The 25,060-nt window shown below is 50.2% G+C and overlaps 8 protein-coding genes across 8 annotated transcripts; 3 read left to right on the plus strand and 5 right to left on the minus strand.

The window, feature by feature from the left end:
* Positions 1-1,693: 1,693 nt before the first annotated feature.
* On the plus strand, positions 1,694-2,843 carry UCRPA7_1329 (putative c6 finger domain protein; the record flags this gene model as incomplete). The annotated part of the gene is made up of 2 exons (XM_007913911.1): positions 1,694-1,968; positions 2,021-2,843. 2 exons carry the CDS (start codon positions 1,694-1,696, stop codon positions 2,841-2,843), a joined length of 1,098 nt encoding a protein of 365 aa, XP_007912102.1.
* A 5,641-nt stretch (positions 2,844-8,484) lies between these two features.
* UCRPA7_1330 (putative 2og-fe oxygenase superfamily protein) lies at positions 8,485-9,654 on the minus strand (the record flags this gene model as incomplete). The annotated part of the gene is made up of 2 exons (XM_007913912.1): positions 8,485-8,621; positions 8,673-9,654. 2 exons carry the CDS (start codon positions 9,652-9,654, stop codon positions 8,485-8,487), a joined length of 1,119 nt encoding a protein of 372 aa, XP_007912103.1.
* Positions 9,655-10,565: 911 nt separating this feature from the next.
* On the plus strand, positions 10,566-12,465 carry UCRPA7_1331 (putative uridine permease protein; the record flags this gene model as incomplete). Its single annotated transcript, XM_007913913.1, has 4 exons — positions 10,566-10,833; positions 10,936-11,224; positions 11,282-11,657; positions 11,713-12,465. The coding sequence occupies 4 exons, from the start codon at positions 10,566-10,568 to the stop codon at positions 12,463-12,465; spliced, it is 1,686 nt and encodes a 561-aa protein (XP_007912104.1).
* Positions 12,466-12,691: 226 nt separating this feature from the next.
* UCRPA7_1332 (putative abhydrolase domain containing protein 12 protein) lies at positions 12,692-13,602 on the minus strand (the record flags this gene model as incomplete). Its single annotated transcript, XM_007913914.1, has 2 exons — positions 12,692-12,937; positions 12,991-13,602. The coding sequence occupies 2 exons, from the start codon at positions 13,600-13,602 to the stop codon at positions 12,692-12,694; spliced, it is 858 nt and encodes a 285-aa protein (XP_007912105.1).
* A 4,481-nt stretch (positions 13,603-18,083) lies between these two features.
* Positions 18,084-19,061, minus strand: UCRPA7_1333 (putative aldo-keto reductase protein; the record flags this gene model as incomplete). Its single annotated transcript, XM_007913915.1, has 4 exons — positions 18,084-18,105; positions 18,168-18,314; positions 18,366-18,586; positions 18,642-19,061. 4 exons carry the CDS (start codon positions 19,059-19,061, stop codon positions 18,084-18,086), a joined length of 810 nt encoding a protein of 269 aa, XP_007912106.1.
* Positions 19,062-19,683: 622 nt separating this feature from the next.
* Positions 19,684-20,481, minus strand: UCRPA7_1334 (putative methyltransferase-like protein; the record flags this gene model as incomplete). Its single annotated transcript, XM_007913916.1, has 1 exon — positions 19,684-20,481. The coding sequence occupies one exon, from the start codon at positions 20,479-20,481 to the stop codon at positions 19,684-19,686; it is 798 nt and encodes a 265-aa protein (XP_007912107.1).
* A 1,605-nt stretch (positions 20,482-22,086) lies between these two features.
* UCRPA7_1335 (putative purine-cytosine permease fcy22 protein) lies at positions 22,087-23,313 on the plus strand (the record flags this gene model as incomplete). The annotated part of the gene is made up of 3 exons (XM_007913917.1): positions 22,087-22,112; positions 22,163-23,122; positions 23,181-23,313. 3 exons carry the CDS (start codon positions 22,087-22,089, stop codon positions 23,311-23,313), a joined length of 1,119 nt encoding a protein of 372 aa, XP_007912108.1.
* A 212-nt stretch (positions 23,314-23,525) lies between these two features.
* UCRPA7_1336 (putative pectate lyase protein) lies at positions 23,526-24,121 on the minus strand (the record flags this gene model as incomplete). Its single annotated transcript, XM_007913918.1, has 2 exons — positions 23,526-23,969; positions 24,107-24,121. The coding sequence occupies 2 exons, from the start codon at positions 24,119-24,121 to the stop codon at positions 23,526-23,528; spliced, it is 459 nt and encodes a 152-aa protein (XP_007912109.1).
* Positions 24,122-25,060: the final 939 nt, after the last annotated feature.

Genomic DNA, 25,060 nt, shown 5'->3' on the forward strand with positions numbered 1-25,060 from the left:
TTTGTATCACGTGCACTACTTCAAGTCTTGGCACTCAGCAGTCCAATTTCGTTCGAGCAGCGGTCAAAATGATCAACAATCTCCCCTGGGCGCGCATGCTGATTTGCTTACCTGATTCATTCAATTCATACCTAGGTAGGTCCTGTACTGTAACATTTATTTCACCGTGCCTGCCTGGTCTAGTCGCAAAAACAGCTTCAGAGGAGACCGTTCATCAACATCACATCTGCATCGTCGCCATTTCCCCCCCTCCCATCATAGTCGAGGTGGAGTCTACCCAGGCCCTGGATTCTGAAGAGCCACTTTAGATACCTGCTATGAGCCTCGCACTCTAGATTGATTGTTCACTGTTAGTTGTCACTCCATTCCCGACACACTGGACTGGTCCAGCCCGCTCGGTCTACTCCAGACGTCCCGCCCCCCAGCACAGGTGCAGGTGGCTTGGGATAATGGCGTGATGCGACCAATCATGTGTCCCCCATACCGCCGCCTGTCTCCTGACTTCTAACGCGTCTTTCCCCCAGGTTTCCCCATTCGCATACCTCTCGCCTTCAGGTGCATCTCGCCCGTCGGCACTTTCAGGTGCTGGGTTCTGCATTGGGCCTGGTGCTTCATTCCCCTTCCCCCCGGGATCTCGGGTGGCTTCCGGAGGCGGTCCACCCACGGCCCAGTCTCCGGTAGGACGGTCCTTGGCATCAACCCCGAGCTCTGCCAAGGTCACTACCAATTCTCGGCCTCCTGGTGTAGAGTAGGTAGGAGATGGATGCGATCACTAGCCGCAATTCGGTGAAGCAATCGTGACGGGACCGACCGAGAAGCCGATGTCGTCGCCACATAACGACGGCCGGCATGCCGACTCCGTAAAGCAGGAGGACGCGGCAGACCAACCCCAAAAGAAGCGCCGTTTGAACAGGCCTATCACGTCCTGTGTCACATGTCGCCGTCTCAAGACTCGATGCGAGATCGTTACTGGCCGGAAGGCCTGCCAGCGCTGCATCTCCTTGCGGTGTGTTCTCCTGCCTTCACCATCAGAAAGCTGCCATCGCATACATCTGGCATGTCATGCTGACTTATTTCAGACTCGAATGTGACTTGCCCGCGCCTGTTGATACAGACGAGCTATCTGTGGCGACAGCTGCGTCTGATTCTGGACTGCAGCTGCGCATGTCACATATTGAGCAGAGTCTCGACAGGCTGACTTCACTTGTCCAGACGGTTGTCGACAATGGCATGTTACGTACAACACCGGGCGTTAGCCCCTCCACCTCAATACCTCTCAGGCTGCATCATCGCCCTAGTTCTGAGTTCTCTGTGCCACCTCGCACAAATCCTGAGCCGGCTAAGGGTGTTACTCGACCTGTTCTTTTACTTCGAAATCTGCAAACGCAGTTCTTTGGACCTAAGAGGGATTTCTCCGACGAGCAGCTCTCTGTTGGGTCGGTCGTTGCTGCTGGTATCATCAGCCCGTCATTGGCTCAATCTCTTCTTCGCGTGTAAGTCGAGATGCCTACGATTTGCTAGATATGGACGCTGACAGGCCAGTTTCATCAAACACTACGGCAGCTGGATATCTGTTTATAAGCTAGAAGACATGCCTGCAGATATGGAGCAGCGCCATCCATTACTATTCAGCAGTGCATGCCTTCTCGCAACTAGACATGTTCCACGAATAACGAAGGCTACTGTACACGAGATGTACCTCCGCGTTCGACGATTGGTAGCCAGCGTCGTCTTCAAGACGCCTCCTCTAGACTACGAAGCACTCCAGGCTCTTGCAGTCCTCAGCATGTTCACCCCTACCATCCAGACTGCTATGCCTATTGATTCCTGGATGGTCTCTGGCATTGCTATGAACCACGGGACATTGTCCTTCGGGTTGTCTGGAAGCGACTTTAACGTATCCCAAGAAACCCAGGCTCAGCTGAGACGGCTCCGCATCTGGAATGCTCTGTGCCTCACCAATGTTCAGTCAGTTGCCCTGATATCTCATGGTTCTATCAACGATGCTAACTTTCAACAGATTTTCTATTGGTAACGGGCGACCAAATATGGTTCAACCCAAATTTATCGATCAGTGCGCACGAATTATCGAGTTCGAAGATGCACTTCTCACGGATGGCAAGTTATATGCCGAAGTTTTGCTTTTTACCAGAACGGAATCAATCCTGTCAAGTGGAGCGAGCATCCAACTACAACAGTCAGGGATGTTCGTCGTCCCCGAGCTCGAGGACTTCCGTGTAAGATGGGGTCACCTGTTCAACATTCCTGAGGGGCTCTCCCTGAAAGTCGGCTACTGGTATTGCCACCTCCTTGTGTATCGTGCTGCTCTCAAGGGGGAACCCACGGATGCTGACTCGGCGGCTCTTGTGAGCGAGGCCATCAAATCGTCTTGCGATATACTGGAACTTTTCCTTAGCCTTGAATTTTCTATCATCCTGGACATGCCCGACCATTTCTTTTTTATGATCATCTATGCTGCACTAACGCTGTGCAAGTTCGCCTTTGGCCATCGGCTCATCGCTGCAACGCAGCAGAGCCTCATGGATCTCGCCTCAAATGACGAGCACATTGCATACCGTTTCGGTATCGTCTTAGTCGAAATACGGCGGAAAGCAGCTGTTGCGGGCATTGAAGATCCCGCTACCAACGGCACCGCACCGACTCCCGGGATCAATGAAGCCGTTCCCGATGTGGCAGTATTGCTTGCTGGAAACGGGGACGCGAATTGGGATGCTTTTCTAGCGTGGAATAACATGCCCGACTTGAGTCTTGCTCAGGGGCTTGAAGAGCCCATGCCGTATGAGACGGCTGGGTATCAACCCAACTTTAACCCCGGCGAATGATTTTGAAGAGCATATGTGGTATGATCAACATCAACAACAGATGCTAAATGGAGTGGTATCTTATTTAAACAACCGACATCGGCCTGGAGTTTATCGGATTGGGCGGTTATTGTGGTCCACTGCCCGTTAATAATTAGACATGTTACCCAACGCTATATAGCTAGACCAACGCTTTCTTTGAGATATGAATGTCATTTTAAGAATTTGGAGTATTTAATAATTATAGTGAAAAGATACCAATCGCTCACAGTATCTGGCTCTGTCGAGGACTAGCCATGGCTAATAAATTATGAGAAATGCCCAAGGTTTTAAGAGTCTACGACTTCATTGCCTTAATCTAGACATCATGCTTTTTCTTCATTCATGTTAACTGGTACAAGCAAGGCTCTCAATGTTGGCTGAGATGTTGGTCTCGAGATTGACGAACCAATGGGGCTGCGCCAACACTTGAATGTTGCGCAGCAGCCCACAAATGTCGGCACTATTCTTGGTAGACTGAAGTCTGGTTGGAGTCCATCACAAGGCTCTAGGACCGAAACACAATTTAAGCGCCGTTGGCCAAAAATAACACAGGACTTGCTTCTGTGGCGCTTCTCTGCTGCTGCTGCTGCTGCTGCTGCTGCCTGTATAGCCTTACGACAATAAATTCTAGCTAATATTCGACTTCGAAATGAGTGTCTGCATCTCAACCTAGAGAGTTGAATATTTCAGATTCCTCTTCCATTTATTTGCACTCATTGGTAACTCCTGAACCAGACAATTTGAATCTAACCGTTGTTATGGCTTCTTCAATTACAGAGGGAGCAGCAGACCTCGAGACTGAGATGTGGAAGTTACCAGGTCTTCAGTCTGAGCAGTTCTTCGCAGCGGCATATTACCTCAGTGTTGTGCAGCGGCAGCAAAGGTCGTCTTCAAATGCAACGCCGGCATTCGACGTGGATTCCTCCGAGACCACTCCTCATGAGACCACGAACCTTTTCCTTGACCTCTTATCTTTGCTATTTTCTAGGTTCAAGAGGAAGAACAAGACACCGGCCAACGTAACAGCGTCCGCGATGATACTTGAACGGAATTGCTGGAAGATTCTGATTGCTAAGAACGCTGGCCCTAGCAGCCAAGGTCCTATCAACGACGAAGACTTTGCAAACCGTCTTCAGGCATGGATGAATAGAGAGCCCACCGTACCTAATAAGCTAAGTCATGTTGTTCAAGGAGCGATCGCTATCAGTAGCACCCTGATAGGTTCAAGAAGCGCAGGCTCTCCAGAACCAAACGACCAGTTGTGGGGTGATATCGTTCAATTTTGGGACGAGCGAATCACTCACTATGTGAAAGGGATCCAAAACGGCGCCAGCCTCCTCCCCTTAGGCCAGTCGACGACGGGGTCTGAGACATCTGTTCAAGAGATCAGCTTTGTGACAATCGAGGAATTCGCGAAGACCCAGATGGCTGATATCGACGTAGCGAGGCTTCAAGAGGACTGGAATAGGGTGGTTCAAATGTCGAAATCCCTGGGAAATCCAAATAACGGTTCCTATAAGGATGGCAATTCGGAGGCCAGTTGGATCGTTCAGCCAGCAGAAACCGGGAAAGGCAAGAAGAAAATCAAAGGACCGGAAGCCGCCAGCATTAAGTTATGTTTCGCGGCTTTTGAAGAGTGTTTTCAGTTTCGAAATCGAAAAACTCGACAGGCATATCCTTTTGGAAAAGACCAGGATGATTCAGCTGCTCGAGCTTATAACCAGTTTCGCAAGAGAGTCAAAGACCTAGAAATGATAGGCACAATTTCAACAATTTGGAAAGTTCTCAACCAGATTCGGCATGAACTGCGGGAGAAGAACATCAAGGTGAACATCGAGTTTGTTCCCGCGTTTCCAGAGTTCTCCCTGGAAAAGCTCGAGCTTGTCAGGACGATTGAGGGCTGGTCGGGACTTGAAAAGTCCTCACACAGGAATAAAATTCTGGATGAGCTGAAGGCTGGCTCGACACAATTCAAAAAGTATTTCCATTGCGAGCTTCAGCTCTTGCGCGTACTTCACAATGAAGAGGCAGCTGGAAAGAGCACCCACCCCTATATTGGTGTCAGCAAACTTTCTTGCCATTTCTGCGCGGAGATCCTCTCCAACGGCAAGGCACATAAGGTGCAGTACCGGACTAGAGACGGGCATCATCAGATTTCTGCCAACTGCGCCTTTCCTTTTGACATCGCTGGCGGCTATGGATATATCCCAGAAGCCCTGGCACAGCTACAGGGGTCTATGCTGAGAAGAATTCTGCAAGAGGCCGTCCGCATCAAGATCAAATACACAGCATATTCCAACATGGATCAGACAGACCTTGTGAGCATTCCAGGTTCTTTCGCTTCACAGTCTGCTCAACGCAGCATCAACAAAGTTCTTCCACCGCAACCCCAAACGAAGAACGACGGGTCTATTTTAGTAGAAGGCTTAAGACTAGGTGCTGATGGTCATGAGTCACGCGAATATGTGCGGATTCTGTTTGAAACTTCAAATCATTCACATGATGCAGGCGAACCGCACAAGAAAAAACCGATACCAGAATGTGTGAAGTATAAAAAGGGAGATGGCAGGTGGTGTGAGGCCGGGCTCAGAGTTCCAGCTAGCCGAGGTTTTCTCGAATTTGAAGTTTACTATCGATTAAATGGAGATTTAGGAAATCATCCTGGGAATGAATGGGCATTCAAACGGACGGCTGGTATTGTGAAGTCTCGGCGTGAGATAGACAACGCTTTATTTCGCGGCGATATCTGGGTCTTCAAAGTGGACCGGGAAAGCCCCCTTCGGTATCAGCATATATTTTCCCAGAGGAATGCTGACGACGTAGACTTCTACGAATTTCAAGAACAAGAGTTCAAGAACGTCGTTGACGAAGACACCTTCTTCGAGTCCCGTACGAAAGATGAGATTGAAAGGCACCTTGTCTTGCATCTGCGACATGAGTATGACCTTGACCGGGAACAGAAGGCTCGCAATGACATGGTGGAACAAGAGACTTTGAAAGAAAGAAGATTAGAGAAAGAGACGAATGATCGGATGTTCTCGAGATTTCAGAGGGATCGATTCTAAGATTATTAAGCTCATCGCCATTATTGTTACAGTTTAGAAGTAGCATACGTTGTTTCTGACCAGGCTTATCATTAGCATAGTATGATTTCCTCCAGTTCTTCAATTTTGACATACTGCCTTAACTGTCCGGACATCATCCCTTCGACGTCGGAAAAGCCGACCAAACGATAGTGTTTGCCATACTTTCGTAATATCATTGGCATGGTAACTCCCCATATCAAGACAATTATATCGCCAACTACTGCCTCCTCAGGAAATTTACCTTTTGTCTGCATATCAGTAAGGAAAAAAGTTTTTTTGCCCTTAGCATGATCACTGCACTATTTATCATGGTCTTCGTCTCACTCGAGCTGCGTGAGAGGAGGAAATTCTTTGGCCTTCTCGCGGAAATTTGATCTGTTACGATTAGCATCGCCATTCCAGTATAAACTTGCCATGGTCTGTTTACAAGGAGGCTCGTTCATAATCTCTTTGCGCATCTTGGAAAAGACATCTTGTGGTGGGAGACTTCGAGCATCCCACAGATCGACCGACCAGGGGTCGAAGTGGTGATTGCGCGGATTCTGTAATATGGCATGTAATAAAGGCCAGCCCTCCGGTATGTCCAAGTCATCCACTCGAAAGTAATCCGGTCTTGTAACCTGACGAAGCCGGAAGGGCTCAGTATATGGGGTCCTGGGTGCGTGCTTCAGCGCCTCCGATAGCAGCTTGCAGCAGTTCTGCAGGGTGGAAACATGAGCTCCTTCAAGGAACCGATCGCAACGCCACTCTGTTGTACCAACTCGTAATCCACGTACAATGAGCCGACCTCCTGAACACAGAGTCCATTGAGTGTAGGAGTCAGATTGCAACACCTTCCCAGGGTTCGTCGCGTGGTGTTCGATGCGACCAAATAGGAAGTCCTCGTTTAGCCAGCCGCTATCTGAACTTATACTCCAGTCTGGGAGCCACGATGATCCGTTGTACTTAGAGTTAGCAGAGCAGCACAAGAGAAGGCTCAGAGTTTGACTCCATTCAAGTAAACCAATAAAAAGCTCCCTATATAACTCCCGCTTCGTTGCTGGTACTTGGGGTGGTAGAAAAGATACCCCGAGTTCATTCAAAACAACGTGTAACCGGAAGGATCTATCACGGGGGTCAGTGATTTGTCTTGATCGAATTTCGTGAGTAGTCTACGCAATGAGAGCCACAAAAGACCTACACTTCGTCTTTGAACGATATCTCTCAGCAAGAGCCTCTAATCCTGCTCGTAAATCGATTGCCAGTCGGATTAGAGTACTTTATCTCGGTTTCCGGCACCAGGAATCGTTGGTATCCAGCAGTTGTCAGGTGATCCATGGCGATATCAGATTATTTATTGCCATTTCCAAGCCAAATATAAGTTGGGCTTGCGGCGGAGAATACTCCTCTCATTAGCAGATCTGTGATTCCTTCTCCTGAACATCCTACTGAATAATACAGATCGCATCCACCCAGATGGTGAAGGAGCCGAGTGCTTTTCTCAAGTGCCACCGAGTTGACTAGTAGTTGTATGTTACGTCGAGAAAATGGTCATCGCAGTTGATCTTGTAGGGAGGTGAGTCACCACTGCCCCATGTGTGAGACAGTGCTGCGAAGCTTGGGCCATCGTCTAAGGAGACAGCCTTTAGACTGCCTCTTATCTCGCGATTCCTGACAAAGCCTCCCGGGTCTATCACTTCTTAGAGTCGGATTGTCTTGCGTTCGGCGGAAATAGGAAGAGCAGAATATAGTTGGGCTTTACGATTAGTGCCTTCAAAAAAGACTGGCTTTGATAGCTGATAGTCGCTGGTGATATGCCCACATTGATTACGATGTCTCCGCACTCTTCGTCGGAGGCCGGTGGGTGTCCGATAATGTGACAACTCAGCAACTCTGCATGCTGGAAAGCTGGACGCGGCTCCATTGGTGTCTAGCCGATGTTGAATTTGTCCCAGAAAATACGGGTAAATTCCCCTAAGGTATTGTCTCATACACAGTCAAAGTGCAAGTCTAGTTGAAACTGATGAATTGTTTGGACTCTGGCTGCGCAAGGCAGCGAGCTAGCCTCGGGTCTGCCTGGCCTTGATTAGTCCAATAGAGTCTTGTCGTGGTGATCGCCCGGCCAGCTATGCAGACAGTAGTGGCATCAATCATCATGTGACATGAAAGTAACCTCTCATCACTTTCAAGCGCATGCGTTGCAGAGCAACCCTAACCATTGACCACATCGCTCATCCTTGCAATGGTTCCGAAGCTCCTCATGTCGAAGAAACCAGGCGGCTGAGCCACGACAGATTCATTCATCAATAGCAACTAATTCGAACACTTTAACAACTATTTGATCGGAAAACACGCCTTACTACTGAAACGGTCATATTGAGCCATGATCTTTAGTATTGCGATTATTGTCGTTGGCCATCACACTATGGGGGTATAGCAACATGAATTGAGTATGTACAAGGAGTCCATGAGATTCCGTGAAGACAAATGAGTTCCATTCGCCCGGCTATGGATAACGTATACTTTATGATATTTCCTCGGCGTGATAGGTTTCGCTACTCCTTCGTCTCGAGAGTCGTAGCCTTAAACCTTAGCCTAACCCACTCCTCACAGGATATCGGCTCGTATTTGGCTGGGTGCTCCTCATCAACACAGCTGGGCAGCACACCACATGTCTCGTTGAAGTTGAACCCTGGTGATATTAGTGTCGTGGCACAATGTGAACATGATTATAAGAACATACCGAAGAAGAATGGCATCGAGAAGCGTTCCGTGGCCTTGAAGTTCTTGGCTCGATGCACTGTGGAGATGAAGCGGTCGTTGGTAATTCGTTGTAGGTAGTCGCCGATGTTGACGACAAAGGTCCCTTCGATGGGCATTGCGTTGAGCCATTGCCCGTCCCTCGTGAGGACCTGGAGTCCCCCATTCTGATCTTGCCAGAGCATCGTAAAGAACTGGAGATCGGTATGCGAGCCGATGCTGACCGCCTCCTCGGAGGACTGCAGTGCGCTCTCGGGTATCGTTGGGTAGTAGTTGAGGGCGACGGCGGCATCAGGGTGGCTCATCTTCTGATCGAAGTAGTCTTCAGGCAGGTCCAGGGCAAGAGCGAACACGCTTTTCAGTCTCCTGGCTAAGGCGAGGCAGGCTCGCCAGTAGTTCAGTACATCCTCCTTGAAGGTGGGCAGATTGGCAGTCTGCTCCCACACGTACTCCTCAGCGCGGAAGCCGTCCTTGATCTCCTGTGGGATGGCGGCGACATCATCCACGGCTGGGTCATACCGAGGGTCGTACCGCATGCCAAAGCTCTCGCGGTGATCGATAGACTCGACTGCGTTGGCGCGGTGCGACTTCGGACCGTTCCATCCGTTGTACCACTTGCTGTTGGCCTGGTTCACCTTCTGCTTGATCTCCTCTGGCTGGTGGAAGAAGTCATTGGCAGACTTAAGACACGCTTGTATGACCTCGCTGGGGACCCGGTGGCCCTTCATGTAGAAGAAGCCGATGGTTGTGGCTGCTTTCCTAATCTCGGTGGCGACGGCCTTACGGTCAGCAATGTCATCGCTGAATATGCCGGAGACGTCTATCAGGGGGATCTCCTCGATGGTGGCATCCCGGGGCGGTGTTGTCTTCACGGGCCGGAAGACGGGGCCGTAAGCAGTAGTGAGTTGGAGGAGCTTATGGCCCGGGGCTACGGCCGGCTGTGTGACGACCTCGGTAGCAGACATGACGAGGGCAAGTCGGACGAAAAGCTGCCAAAGAGGAGATGGCTACAGATCTGAAGAGACTTTTGTCGGGTCCTGGGTGCCCAAGCCGTGCCAGATGGGGGCCGGTTGTTTATATGATGGAGCAGCAACGGCAGGCAAGCAAAGAGGATAAGTCTAGGGAGAAGTTCTGGTCTGGTCTGGTATATCCGGCCGGACGGACAACGAAGCGGCTACATTATTATTATTACTGTCCTCTCTCCACCATTGATATTGTTATCGCCATCTGTTGTCCGACGGACGGCGATGCAGAACCGCTAGCCGAGATCCTCCTCCCTCGTTTATCTCGTCTCCGAGCGGCCGGTGGCATTCAGCCCCAAGGAACAGGCTCTTCTGGCTCAGCGACTGAAGTTTGTCGTGGTCGAACCTCTGACAAATGGCTGCATCTGAGGCGTCGCCTTGTGCCAATGGCGAGCAGTGGTCTTCAGGGGTCCAGGAGAGGGGTGACACTGGGTGGCCACTACAACGCAGCAGGTGGCACTTGGTGGTGCGGGGCACCGTTGGACGAGCCGAGCACGGGAGGTGGTGTCAGGTGTGGTCGCCCTGGAGCACCGACGGAGGCCCGCTGGGTGATAAGGGGCTAACAAGCGAAAGTAAGCGAGCAAATCTCTGCCGTCGGGGAAGACGGAGCGCGTCAATCCCAGCCCGTTTTGATAACGACAAGGGGTCCAGGGTGACAGGTCAACTGTGGCCATTCACGGGGTTGCAATATAATAAGGCGTGCTGCCAGAGCAAATAACAGCAGAAAAACGCTGAAGAGAGAGCAAGGTCCGCAATGGGCGGATCTACACAGCAGTAAGGCAGTCGACACGCGCTCGGGGGATAGCCTCCTCTCCTCTTCCTCCTCACACGATCGGACCCATCAAGCAAGCATCATGGCTTCTTCTTCCGCGTTCCACCGGCTGGTCCACCGGCTAGAGACCAAGGAGTACCGCGCCGCCCGCGCGAAGGAGCACAATCAATGGCTCGACAATGATGATCTCCGGCCCGTCCCGGTCAAAGACCGCACCTACGGCTGGCAGGACTACTTCTGGTTCTGGCTGTCGGCCAACGCCACTCCGGCCTCTTTTTACGGCGTCAATGCCGCCCTCGCGGCTGGTTTGAGCCTCTGGGAGGCCTTGGCCGTCCAGCTCGGTGGTCAGAGTAAGTAATCCAATCTAATCCCAAAACAAACCGCCCTCATTGGACCGCCATCGCGGGAGTGGCTTGCGCCAGTCCATCCATCGGCATACTGACCACTAGCAGTCATGATCGCGACCGTCTTCTGCTTCAATGGCCGTGCTGGTGCCGTCTATCACATCCCGTACCCGTCGATTGCTCGCGCCTCCTTCGGCGTGTGGGGCGCGTACTGGCCCGTCGTCAACCGGGTCGTCATGACGCTTGTTTGGACCGGCGTCAACGCCGTGCAGGGCGGGCAGTGCGCCTATGTCCTGCTCCACTCCTTGTTCCCGTCCATTGCCCGAATCCCGGATGTCTTCCCTCCGGGCATGTCCGCCCTGAACTCGGGAGGAATGATTGGCTTCATGTTCTTCTGGTGAGCAAATGATTGTATCAACATGGGCCTGCCTGCTAATGCCGTCTACTCTTATAGGGTCATTACGACATGCCTACTGCACATCAAGATCCCCAAGCTGAAGCCATACATGTACACGAAGCTTGTCCTATTCTTTGCATGTGCGATTGCTCTTCTCGCATGGGCGCTGGCTCAAGCCGGTGGCATTGGTCCTGTCGCCCGGCAGGGTAGCACCATCTCCGGGAGCACTAAGTCATGGGCCGTTGCTCAATATGTTTTCATCTATTGTGCCAACGGTGCAACTTATGCCACCAACGCGGCCGACTTCTTGCGTTACGCCAAGAAGCCCAAGGATGCATTTTGGCCCCAGTTGATCGGCTTCCCGTTGTCGACCTTCATCATTGGTCTCATCGGTAACCTGATTGTGTCTAGCTCGGTGATCACTCAGGGAGAGGTAAGCATCACAGTATTGTTGACTAAAAGTTTTCCTGCTAATCATGCCGCTGTAGCTTGTCTGGAACCCTGTCGACTTGATGGATATGATGCTCACGAAGAACTACAGCTCTGGGACACGTGCTGGCGTCTTCTTCATTTCACTGGGCTTCTTGATCTCGTCCGTCATCTCATCCATTTTTGAGAATTCGATCCCGGCTGGTAACGATCTGGCTGCTCTGTGGCCAAGATTCATTACCATCCGTCGCGGCTTCTACATTGCTGCCGTAATCTCGTATGCTATGTGCCCTTGGTACATCCTGGGTTCAGCATCAAGCTTTGTCGCTTGGCTTGCCTCGTACCAGATCTTCCTATCCTCCATCACTGGTGTCCTGCTATGCCAATACTATGTCGTTTCCCGCGGCCAATTTATTATCCCTGACCTGTTCACCTCGGCGAAGTCTGGTGCCTACCATTACTCTAAGGGTTGGAATTATCGTGCCTACATTGCCTATCTGATTGGCATCATCCCCAACTTCTACGGCTTCCTTGGAGTGTTTGGTGTCGACATCACAACCCCCGCGAGAAGAATGTACTTCTTCGCGTATCCCATGGGGCTCGTGCTTAGCTTCTTCAGCTACTGGGCTCTCAACATCATTGATCCTCCCAAGGCCTACCAGGTCCGCGGTGAATGGAGGGAGCCTGCTGACTACTTTGAGACCGATGTTGAAGAACAGAGGACTGTGGTCGAGGCTCTTGACACAGGAAGCAACGACGGAAAGACTGACGGCAAGGAGGGTGTGACCGAGAAGGACGGAGCGAGTACTTAAGTCGCATGCACATTTGATGAGAACTGCCAATGAGTTTGGAGTTTGGGAAATCTAAAGCGTAGGATACCATTGAGCGTTTTTCTTTTTGATCGAGATTGGAATCTCTTGGGAATTAATAAACTGGCAAATCTATCTATGCTGCCTCAACGATGGAACGTATGGAACATAAGGTAGTTTGTGCATGAACGCTCAATGATAGACTCTTCAGAAGTTGTCTATATACCCACTATGCACCCTCGCCTTTGGCACAGATGCACGGCGGCGCGTGAAACAGGTGCCCACGTCTCTTTCGCACGAACATAGCATACAGACCCCCAGCTATGTAGACGGCGGCCACACTGATGACCACCGGCCAGCGGAACTGGTCCGGACGGGAGAAAATGACAGTGGTGGCGTACGAAATGAGCTCGAACAAGTTCTGGAATGCGGCCTCCGCAGTAGAAAAGGTTCCGCGATGGTGAGGATCAACTTCCTGTTCTAGTGTAAGTGACCAGCGTCGAGCAATGCAGTCTGAGAAGTACCTACATCTTGTACAATGTTCTGCGCGCACAAATCGTAGCCCCAAAGGCCGACTCTGCTCAGCGCGACGCCTACTGCCAGTCCCGTTGCGGAGACGACCGCATTGCTGCGCGACCCCTCGAAGCCGGCGAAGAACCAGGACACGCCGGCGGCGAGCCAGATCATCTGCCAGGACAGACTCCAGATGCCGCCCCTGACCACGCCGATCTTCTTCATGAGGCGTGGAGCGACCCACGTCGCGGAGAGCTCGAAGATGGTGCTTACTGTCCGGGCGATACCCACGTGTAGCGAAGTATACCCGATCGAGATGAGATACGTGACCATCTGCCCTGAGAAGGACAGCACGGTGAGATAGAGGAGTGCCAGAGAGAAAGACGGCAGGAAGGCGCGATGATGGAAGTAGAACGGGAGTGAGGATATGGGCAGGACATGGTGTAAGGTGGTTTGGAACCATGACTTCGTGGGCTGTGGTCTCTCGGGCTCGTCATCCTGCTCCTCCTGGCCCACAGGCTCGTAAGCGTGGGCTTCACTCGGTGGCGGTGGCTCTCTGCGAAGGGCCGGCACGTGTTTGTAGACCTGCGAGATTAGTGATATTCGTGAAGCGGAGTGTGGTAACATACTTGGGCGATGGAGATGTACTCGATCACAACGGAGAGCCCACTCATGGCGAGCGTGGCCCATATCGCGACAAGCACGGAAGCCATTGCGATCGCTGAGATGACGAGTGGGCCGAGCAGCTTGCAGAGCAGATCGATCCGGCGCATGCGAGCATTGAGAGCTATGCATAATATTAGCCTGTCTCCTAAAGTCATAGAGAAGGTAGGCCTTACTTCGCCTCGAGCTATCATTGCCCTCGGTGATTACAACAACCCAGTCTCGCTCGACCGACAACAAGTTCATCATAGAGCACAGCTTCTCTACACAAGCCAGCAAAACCGTTAACGTAAAAAAGCCATCCTTGGTCCTTGGCCCTAATGAAGTACTTTTCTGCTCCAGTGCCCAGAACAGTCCACAGCTTGCGGCGACGGCGAATCGCTGCCCTACAATGGAGAAGCGGACCACGCTTAGTCGATTGCCATTGTCAATCCACGTTCCGACAGTCTGAGCGAAGACAATTGCGGCCGCACTGCGGACGAGGGCATAGACTGACATCGGCGACAACGTTGATGGGTAGATAGAGGCCAGGAAGAGCACAGCGCCGAACTCGAAGAGACGGGAGTTCCATGTCGAGAGAAAATGCGATAAGTACAGGCGCATGGCCAGTGGTCGAGCTATTCGCGCAGGAGCACTAATCGCCTCGCCATCTGGCGGTCTGTACTCCATCAATGAGGATATTTGGTATTGAGAGCCATTCTCGGGACGAGGGCTCGTGACTGTCTCATCGATTGTCGACGGAGAGCCGGTGTTCTCGCTGCCGCTTATCGGACGAGGCATGCCGGCCTCTTCTGTGCTGGGAGCCATGTTCTTCAGGTCCAATTGTCCGCCGTTTGCGTTGGATTTAGACATTCTCCTCTAGACAATCCCCTTCTGGGTGGCATAGGCATTCATCATAACTATGCTGGATGCGAATGTCATGATAGTGAATTGGAGCCTTCAATTGTTGAGCGGGATCCGCCCGGCTCTCTGGGCTTCCGGCAGCGGAGAATGGCTTGACCCCCTTCTGTTGAATTACTGCGCCGAACCCACTGTCGTTGACCGCTAAATCCGAGCCGGGGCCCCGCACATGGTCCATCAGGGTGCCACTACGCAGTTCTTGCGTCTCCGCATATCCCAACCTCTGCATGAGTCTTTATCTTTTCTACTTAATTGTTAAAGAGCATTGCAGTTAGGGCCCCAACTTACAGATACAGGGTTAAGCACTTATTGAATAGAAGAAGTCTCAATTGTGGTTGGCAGTGCCTCACTGGCCAAATACACAATCGTTAGTCGATGTGAAGAGACTTTCGTGTAGACTCAAACTGCAGTGAAAATGTTCTTCATTTCTCGGCGACGATCCAAGCGTCTAGACTATTCATTACAAAACTACTTCCTGAACGAGTCGGTCCTATTCACAATTGCCACGCATGTCATACCCGCAACGACTGCGTCGACCATCGCGCCGTCAAGAAATAGCACCCCTTCGCGATCCCGCGCATGCCTGGAAACAAAACGTGCAACCTCAACCCTTTTTCCATCCACAACTTTGAGTAGCTTATAGATCCGCCTGTCAGCTGCTCCGCTGATCATGTCCCAGAAGTAGAAAACGCTCTCTTGGACAAAAACATCTATCCGTGTTCCCATGCCTGTCGGCTGCATCTCAATTGTGTGATTGGAATGTGGAGAGTCGGCTGGAAAAGACAGAGTCCAGTGACTGAAAGCAAGGAAAGACGTCGTGAGAGAACCAATAGAAATATCCTTATCGTCCTTCACCTCCATATTATTTGAGTACCATGCTGAACGTTGGAACTTCAGGAAGACTTGTTGCTTGTCGAGATTTGCCTTGACGTCAGAAGTAAGTTTATCCCACAATGTAGTTGAGTCCAGATCACTCTGATGGGGCATGTTTGATGTGATATCAAAGATTGCCATCGACTTAGAAAAGCCAGTCATGCCTTCATTGTGTATGTAAAGCGTTTGTGTGGGTTGGAGGCGAATTGCCTCGTTGAGAGGGAAATCGGTCGCTTTGTGGTCTTTCATTGCTGCTGACGCTGCAAATATCAGTTATTGATCTTGGATGGACATATGAGTAGACTTGGGGTTATTTTCCATTCCAAATCTGGACCGAGGTTGCAGGAGAGGTGCTGGTCAGCCGACTTATATAAATTTCAGGGTTGGCAGCAAAGCGGTTAATACACACAAGGCTAGATTCGCCCCTCGGTTCATCACCTGATCCAAACTGGCTATAGTTGATTGCTTCACTTGACGTTGCCGACAGATACGCCTCGAATACGACATACGAATTAATACGATTCATCGCGATCAACTGATCATTTAACATGTCGATTCATTGATGAAAGAAATATCGCTCTCTCATTTGCGTTAGAAGCTACCTTGTTGCTAGCGCAACGGATGGAGTAATGACGTTCCTTGTCCCATTAGACCTGTTGAGTTCCAACTTCTTATTCTCAAAAGCCAACCCTTACGCAACACCTTGTCGTTCGTATCATCCAAGTAAATAATTAGTGTCAACAGTTCGCTCTCGATATCATCACTTCACTTTCCGTGATATGCACCGCTAGGTTGGTCATACCACTGCTGCTGGTGCGGCTGCTACATAATGGTTAGCCCACACGATAAAGGAATGACATCGAACGAGTGGCCGGGTACTTACAGGAGAATAAACATTATTTGGAGACCCCGGATGACCAAATCGAGGGTCGTAAGGGGCTGGGCCATCGAACCCAGACGGGCTCGCAGACGCCATACTATAGTGCGGATTGTACGATGGTGGTAAGGGACTGTGCGGATCCGGACCATATTTCGGCTCTGCTAACGGCATGGGGGCAACGCCGCCTTGAGGCGGGATCTGATTCTGGTTCTTGTTCCTGGTTCTTCGTATGATGAGGAATGCACCAAGTGCAACTAGACCAATTAATGCTACACCGCCAATGGTACCTCCTACAATGGCGCCGACAGGCGTGCTAGAGCCACCGCCGCTAGAGGAATTACTAGGAGTAGGTACCACAGTTAGGGTTGACGTCAATGGTGCTGTCGTCGACAAACTGGAATCGGAGCTGATCAGGCTTGACGGGTTCAATGTCGTGGTTATGTGACTGGTGCTAGATCGTGTGCTTGTAGTAGAAGTACTAGTTGTTGTTTGGGCAAACGGATTGGTTGGAGACATGAACTGCTGAGCTCCTGCAGCAATAGATTCGTCACACATGAAGAATGTGAATATTGAGTTTGGAGTCGCCGTCGTCGCCCATAGATAAGTAACACAGTACGGGTACATGGCATCGTATGTGCTTTAAGTAAAGAGTTAGTCTCGAGTAGGCACCATCAATTGTCACCAACATACCAGCAGTACTGTCCTGGGTGACCACCTGACGTGGAGCATGCTTCTGCTGTTGCATCAAGGCATGCAGTTGCGAAAGTCGAGGTGAAGCATCCATTCCCACTACAACAGTCCCGAATGCTACCTGAGTTTGTACAGGTATAGGCATCATCACAGTACATTGGTGAACCTTGGGAAGCATTAGTGCCATTCAGTAATGCCAGAGTATAGCCAGTCTGCTGGAAAACTCCACGCAGTTTACACGAGACATCCGTTCTAAAGCCGCATGTGTTACTTGACACCACATCCCGCCGCAACTCAGGTATGGCCGCGAAGTACGGCCGTGGTGCGGTAGTTGGGACAGGAGAGACGCCATCCACAGCCTTTTGATTTAGCTCTGCGCGCGAAGTTTCTACCGACGGTCTCCATGGCGCATGAAACCGTCCTTGCAAGCAATGACCTGAGCCAGCAAGGCTTGAGACTAGAAGCAAGATCTCGAATCGAGTCATGGTGCAAGATGTTGGCATCGAGTTGAGCCGCATTCCTTGCTTCACCTCACACTTGAAAAGGAAGGACGACCAAGAACTTGGCTACACCCTGCAGGAGCGGGAATCCTAGTATTTGTGCTGCCTTCATTTGACAAGGCTCCATGGCCAGACCTCTGTTCTTCTTTTTCAGCTGCCAAGCCACCTGCCCGTGATAGGCGTGGTCGTGTTGCACACACGCCATTCACGATGCGCCTGTCAGGCTAGACCGCTGTAAGCGATTGGACCACGGCTTCTGTCAGGGATCGGAACGCCATTTATTTGATTGTGATAACACTTTTCCGAATTGACCTCTGCGGGCGCCGAGCTAGTCACTGTCTCGCTGCGATCCTTCGGTAGGCTCTGGCCTTGGCAGTCAAGAAACGCTCAGCAGGTGGACCATAAAAGCTTGTAGGGGCTGGCTGTTGGGCAATCATTAGTGCCTAACTGACTACTACAGGGGTTTGCTACAATGCAAAAGTAGGTTTCGCGTCATGGGATAGACAGCGTCTTTGGATGACGCTTTTAAGATTATCTACACTAAACCTCTCAAGTAAATTTTGTAGCATTATGGTTCGAGAGTTTCTGAAGCCATGCGAATTCTACGGAGCATCTGTGGGATCCCTTAAGTACCGGTTAGCCGTTTCGCACAGGTTATTTTTCATGGAAATAAGGCGGCAACTTACCAATCTGTCACCAGCCCTTCATCAAGCTCGTTCATGGATTCCATATCTTCTTTTGAAATCTCAAAGTTATTGACATCCACGTTCTCAATCAGCCGTGCCTTCTTTGCACTCTTGGGCAAGGTAATGAAGTTGTGTTGCAGAGACCATCTATCGTTAATTAGTTCTGAGCGCTCCCAACTTGGAGCAATGCTCGCTCACCTAACTAAGAGTTGTGCTGGTGTACAGTCATACGCCCTGGAAAGTTCAACAATCTTCGGATGGTTCATGCGCATAGCTCGGGCTAGCGGTGCATATGCTTCAATCACGATGTTGTGTTTTGCGCAGATCTTCCTGATTTCTGTCTGAGTGTTGAATGGATGCACTTCAATTTGGTTGACGACAGGATGGACCTTAGGGTTCGATGCCATGAGTTCTTTGATCTATAGGCTTGTGTCAGTCTTTATATGCTGGGTCTTTCTAGGCTCACGGACTTACATGTTTGACACCATAATTACTAACACCAGCCATTTTTACTTCACCTGCTTCCACAGCATCTTCCAAAGCCTTCCAGCTAGCCAACCTTGCTTGCTTGCCCCCGTACGGACTATGTAGGAGGAAGAGGTCTACATAGCCCAGGCCGCACTCATCGACGGACCTTTTGATAGAATTGCGAACTGCCTGATAGTTGGTGCTGCTGGAGGCCAGCTTCGTGGTGTAATGAATATCCTCGCGCGTTAAGCCCTCGGTATTTTCGTCACTGGCCAGAAAATCTCGAATGGCTTTGCCAGCCTCGCGCTCATTATGGTACATCTGCGCACAATCAAAGCCGCGATATCCCGCAGCCAGGGCCCACCGGACTGCGTGAGTAGCTTCCTTTCCTGACATCATGTAGAGACCCAGCTGTATTTGCGGCATCGTCTGACCGGTTGCAAGCTTGGAGATGGTCAGTATAAATGAGGTGACTTTGCATGTATGTGAGTTTACCTGCCTTCATTGTGCTCGCGAGAGTAAAAGTGTGCGACTTCATCGTGAGAGATGATTTGTAGGTCGTACTTGAACTAGAATAAGAAGTATTCAGGTCACGATTATTGTCAAATGCTCCTGTGGAATTATACCGGATGTGCACCTATGCGATACACTCTATTTTTATACCTAGGAGTGGTGAGGGTGAATTATGAATGAGATTGCGGCAGGGTTAATGCGTGACGTCAAAAGACCCATTGGGTATTACTAACCGATATCGGGAATACCACCGGCGAATCTAGTCGCCGAATTGATAATCGGCAAGGTGGTACCTAACCTCACAACTCCTTGAACCTACAGCTGCAATACTTGATTGATATGAGACAGATTGTTCCTACATTCATGATACCGTACTAACTATGTTCCTGGGGTTTGGTCAAGTCGTAGCTTTTTCGGCTCGTGGCCTTCGCACTGTGATCAGTCGACGGTGTGCACATTAAAACGGACCACAAATGCAAATGCACTTCATTTGCATGCTACAGACATAGAGCGACACGAGAAGACCATGCCTACATCATTTCTCTACAACCATTATGCCCATGTGTGGGCCCTTTATGAAGAACAGGTCCCAGTATTCCTCTCCCCATCTCTCTATAGCTTGCGAGGGTAGCTCGATTCGCTTCCACTGTACCTTACCATTCATTCCTCCCAGCCTTGCCCCTTCTTCGTAGATGTCCTTCCTTAGATGGTAGTTTCGGAACGAAATCTTCTGGGTGCCATGGCCAGTGACCTCCGTTTTCCATCCGTCACCAGACTCCAACTTTTCATAGTAATCTACAGTAACCCCCCATCGATGAGGTTGCTCTTTCTCAAAATCATTCGTCATGTGCGCAAATGCGTCGAGATCATCAGCTGGATGGGGTGTGAGGCCAACGAACACTCCACCATCTTTAAGATTGGACGAGATTGTTCGAAACATGTCTGTCATGTCTTCCAGATTGCTCGCGTAGTTCAAACACCATGCTCCAGTGACCATGTCAAACGGCTCCTCAGCCTCAATCCTCCCTAGGGACTTGGCATCGCCTATGGCAAATCTGAGCGACCCTGGTTTCTCAGAGCCCAAGAGGTTTTCGTTGGCTGCAGAAATCATGGCCGGGGATAGGTCGATTCCAAAAACATAGTCGGCGCCCCATTCGAGAAACTTTTGCGAATAATATCCCGCGCCGCAAGCAAGATCCAGAACCCGGGGCTTGTCCTTGACGGCTAATAAAGGTTGGACAGCGCTTTTCATGTTTTCCACCTCGACGGTGGCTGCAGGGAGGGCCTTGAAGATATTGTATTTGGAACCAATGGTATCATACTGAGAAGTCATGGCGACGGCTTCCGTCGAAGAAATTGTCAAGCTACCCTGAGGTTTGCAGGCCATACCATTTGGCATTCTTGCTTTTATACTGATGGCTCAGCGAGACTTTGATGTGTCAACGTCAGCGGGCGTACTAGAGCAGCCAATCATGACCGCATTGCCCCTCTCGGCAGAAGAATGCATTGGGAGGTGTGCGGCGGGGTCCGCGGTCTTGCTTGCAAGAAGTTAAATGATGGTTTAGACCGAAACAGTGTTTAGGCCTATTGATACGAGAGCTTTCAACCAGGAACTGTCGTCTGAAGAGAAGAACGGCAGAAGGCAAAGTGGTGATCGTGCGCAGAGACTGTGGCCTATGAAGTCGTCAAGTGTTGGTGCCTACTCTGTGGTGTGCTTTACCAGCTCCGTGGATTCTCCATGACTGGTACACCTGTCATTTTGATATTGGACCTGCATGCAGCTTGGGAGCAAGACGAGGAATATTGAGTAGGGAATGTATCCATAGTATACCCAAGATTATTGGATTTACAGCATCAAAGCAGTGAGCCGCGAGGCAAGGGTATACCTCTCCTCCTAGTTTCAACAGGCATTTTCAGTACCTAAAGACCCGCCCATAGTGAATACTCTGTCCAGATTGAACGCATGTTAAGTGCCAAGTCTCCGCGTCTTCCCGACACAAAGCGTGCTACTCACATCAAGTCTATATCGGCGGTGGTTACACGCTAGAAAACACGCCAGAGGATTGGAAGGGCGTACCCATTGGTGGCACTTCACTGGGGCTCCTCCAGAATCGGCTTAGAGCGTAGTACACTAAAGCTTCCAAGACGAAAAAAAATGTCAGCAACCGGCCGGTTATCGCTGGATCATGAGCCAGAGTAAATCACAGTAATGGTCATCACTCTTCTTTCAACAGCCCATGAGCAAAGGTGAAGGCTTTGACGACAGTCTTTCTCAGCAAAATGACCACGTCGATGCCCTATTGAATAAAACATATTCACATATCTTTCGGCAAGCACTTTTAAGTGTGGCGCTTCAGGAGTCATCAAACCACTGCACTAGCTGTAATCTGCTGCGACCGATCAGATATCGCTTTCTCTTATATTCAAGAAACCTCATTTCAGAGGAATCATCCCAATATAGGCATCAATAAATGGCTACAGACATTGAAAAGAGCCAGGCGCATGATGCATTGCCTGCAAGTGGGACTGAGAGCATTGACGCTCGCCAAAACCCAGCCCCTGGGTTGTCCGATGAGGAAGCAGGAGAACGCAAAGTCCCACGCCAGCACGCCATTATCCACCGGCTTCTGAGTTATGGACGTGTTGAAGAGCGCGGCGTGGTCCCTGTGCCGGAAAAGGACCGAACTGCGACGAAATACTGGAAAGTCTTTTCCATTTGGTTTTCCATGAATGTCAACATTCTCGCGTAAGGCTTCTTACTGGTACTACTGTTACGGTAACAAGCTAATACTTCAAAAGAATTACCTTTGGAATGATCGGCCCAACCTATGGGCTCAGCCTTCGAGACTCGGCTCTTGTTATTCTGTTTTTCACGCTCCTGTCTGCTCCAGCGCCGGCATTTTTGAGCACATTGGGTCCTAAGACAGGATTGAGACAGATGATCCAAGCTCGCTTTAGTTTCGGGTAAGCATCAGTGTCTTCCGAATATAATCATACTGCTAAACATTCAATAGTCGCTACCTCGGCTCAATTCCAGTCGTCCTGAACCTCGCAAATCTAGTTGGTTTTAGTGTCATTATATGTGTCGTTGGTGGCCAGTGTCTTTCCGCTGCATCTCAAGGGACGATTAGCAACAACGTCGGAATTGTCATTATTGCTATCTTGGCACTCGTCATATCGTTTTGCGGATTTCGAGTGCTTCATTGGTATGAGATGGTTGCATGGGCTCCAGCAATTCTGATGATCACGATCGCCACCGGTGTTGGAGGCTCGAATCTCAAGAACCAGGCTCCGACTGAACCTGCCACCGCACCAGCCGTGCTGTCCTTTGGAATGATCATTGCCTCATACACCATTCCTTGGGCGTGTCTTGCATCCGACTTCACGACATACTTCAGCCCTCAGGCCTCGTCGTGGCGTATCTTCACTTACAGTTATCTCGGCCTTGTCATTCCTACAGTCCTACTAATGACACTTGGTGCAGCGATAGGTGGTGCCATTCCGAGTATAGAGGGTTGGCAAGATGCCTCTGATGCCATGGGAGCAGGAGGTGTTCTTGCTTTGATGCTCGAACCAGTGGGCCGTTTTGGGCAATTCGTTGTGGTTGTTCTGGCCTTCTCACTTCTGGGCAATATTTCCGGAACCATGTACAGCGTGACGTTGAATTTCCAGATTCTCCTACCATGGCTGGTTCGCGTACCGCGATATGTCTTTAGCATTATCGTCACAGCCATCATCATTCCTGTCAGCATCCGAGCGGCTGTCGACTTTTTTGTGAACCTCGAAAATTTTGTGTCCATTATTGGATACTGGACAGCGTCCTTTGTGGGAATTGTGGTTACGGAGCATGTTGTGTTCAAGAAAGGAGACCCAGTTCGATATGACCACGATGCTTGGAATGATGCAAAACTCCTTCCGACTGGTATCGCGGCCATTGGAGCTGCTGTCTTATGTTTTGGTCTCGTGATTCCTTGGTAAGCGACCTTCATCTTAATTCGCTTTTGAAGATACGACTAACTCATGATTCTCTAGTATGGAACAGGTTTGGTGGGTTGGCCCAATTGCCAAACATACCGGGGACATTGGTTTCGAGGTGGCTTTCATTTTGAGCGCCCTTCTATATGCTGTCTTTAGAACGATTGATAACAAATTTTGGAAAAGGTGATGAGTGATTGCTAGCACGACAACTCGCTCACAGTGAGGTCAGAGATATCGAAAACGTAGCATGTACATCTCAAGTTGCTCGTTTCTACCAAACTCGATTTTTTCCCACTCTGCCTAAGCTATTCAATTCTGGCGACATGTGCTTGAGACTCAATACATCTCTTCAACATCGAAAGAGGTCTGTCTCATCAAACATCAAATTGGAAGCTGCGTTCAGCAGCTTGTGGTGAAGCCAGAGGTAGTACAATACGTGCCATCGGGTCCGGAACCGATCTTTGTGGGCTCAGCCCCACTAGAGTTGCCCGTGTACCGGTCACAACTCTTCCCGTCGTCCTGGCAGGAGTTGGTAATCTTGCACGTATCGCCGTAGTTGGTGTTGATACCACATAGAACGCCACCATCTACGGCTACCGAGTCTTGAATTACGATATTCCGGGGGCCACCGTTGCCACTGCAGTTTCCGCAACTGCGGACCAGTTTGCCATAATCATTAGCGTAGAATCCCTTGATGACAACGGTTCCCCTTCCGTTGAATTGGAAGATCTTGTCATCGGCATGGAAGGCACCTCCGCCATTGACGTAGGATGTGCCACTGGTCTGCTTGAACGTCGCCGCGTCCTCGCACACGTCTTCATATCTTGAGTCAGCAATTGCCTTCTACGGATAGTGAAAGTGTAGGGAAACTTTGAGTAGAAGATGTCTCGTGAGTAACTGTCTAGCTTGGGACCGTGTTTTATCTCCATTTCTCGAAACGTGGCTAAAAGAGTTGAAAATGAACTCCAGAAGTTGCTTACCCGCCCACCAGACATTATTCAGTGTGCTGTGCTTAGTTAATACCAACCTCTGAAAAAGCCTGTTTGCTTACAAACCCGGGCAACTTACCAAGTTCCCTTGCAGTGTATGCCTTCAGCCTGGGTTGCACCAATGATAACATTGGACAGTGTAGCGCCACTTTCCAGAATAAACATCGCATCAGCTTCCCCAGTTTCCGTTTGGCCCTGACAGACATTGGCTACGATATCCCGTATGAGTTATAATATTGCATTTCGATCCTGAAATGTACGTACTGCTGCGCTCAAATCGCTTCATTCCTCCGTCGAATGATGTCTTGACAGGTATCGCCGTTGGCGCACTTGACACGCCCGCTGAGGCGGGAAGAGTTGTGGTCACGGCATGGACACCGGCGCCAAGAGCGAGTAAACCAAGTAGACTAAAGTGCTTCATGATTTCAAACGTGAACTCTAGAGTGCGACTGGAGTGAAGAAACTGTGGCCTTGCTTTGCAATGGACCACAAGAGCACCTCAACTCGAATTCGAAGCATTCTATGTGCGATTAATATAGGAATTCTCCTGAACACTCCTGCAGGCGTATTCGAAGCCATCTGTTGGGGTTGGATTCATCCTCTTGCATTTTTTTATTCTTTCCTAAAGATCGACAGATAACGGAAGCCAAGACCAACGGAGGAAGTCTGGATTGGTGGCACAATAATGTTACCAGGTTCATTCGTTTCACCTACACAATGGAGTGATCCCTCGAAGTCAGGCGTGCTGGGATTGTACAAGGCTTGGGCTTTTAAAGTACCGAACGACCAAGGATTTTGCAGTTAGCCCTCGGTACTGAGGATTTAGGAAGGAGATGAACAAGGCAATGGTGTGGGGTTGTGACATATGATAGACCACCGGAATTCGCGTGGCCAACCCCTGCTAGTGAGAAAACAATGCTTTGATCAGTGATTCGAGGGAAATTT

The sequence above is a fragment of the Phaeoacremonium minimum genome (genome assembly GCF_000392275.1).
Source record: "Phaeoacremonium minimum UCRPA7 unplaced genomic scaffold PA7_03_scaffold_82, whole genome shotgun sequence".
Lineage (NCBI taxonomy): Eukaryota > Fungi > Ascomycota > Sordariomycetes > Togniniales > Togniniaceae > Phaeoacremonium > Phaeoacremonium minimum.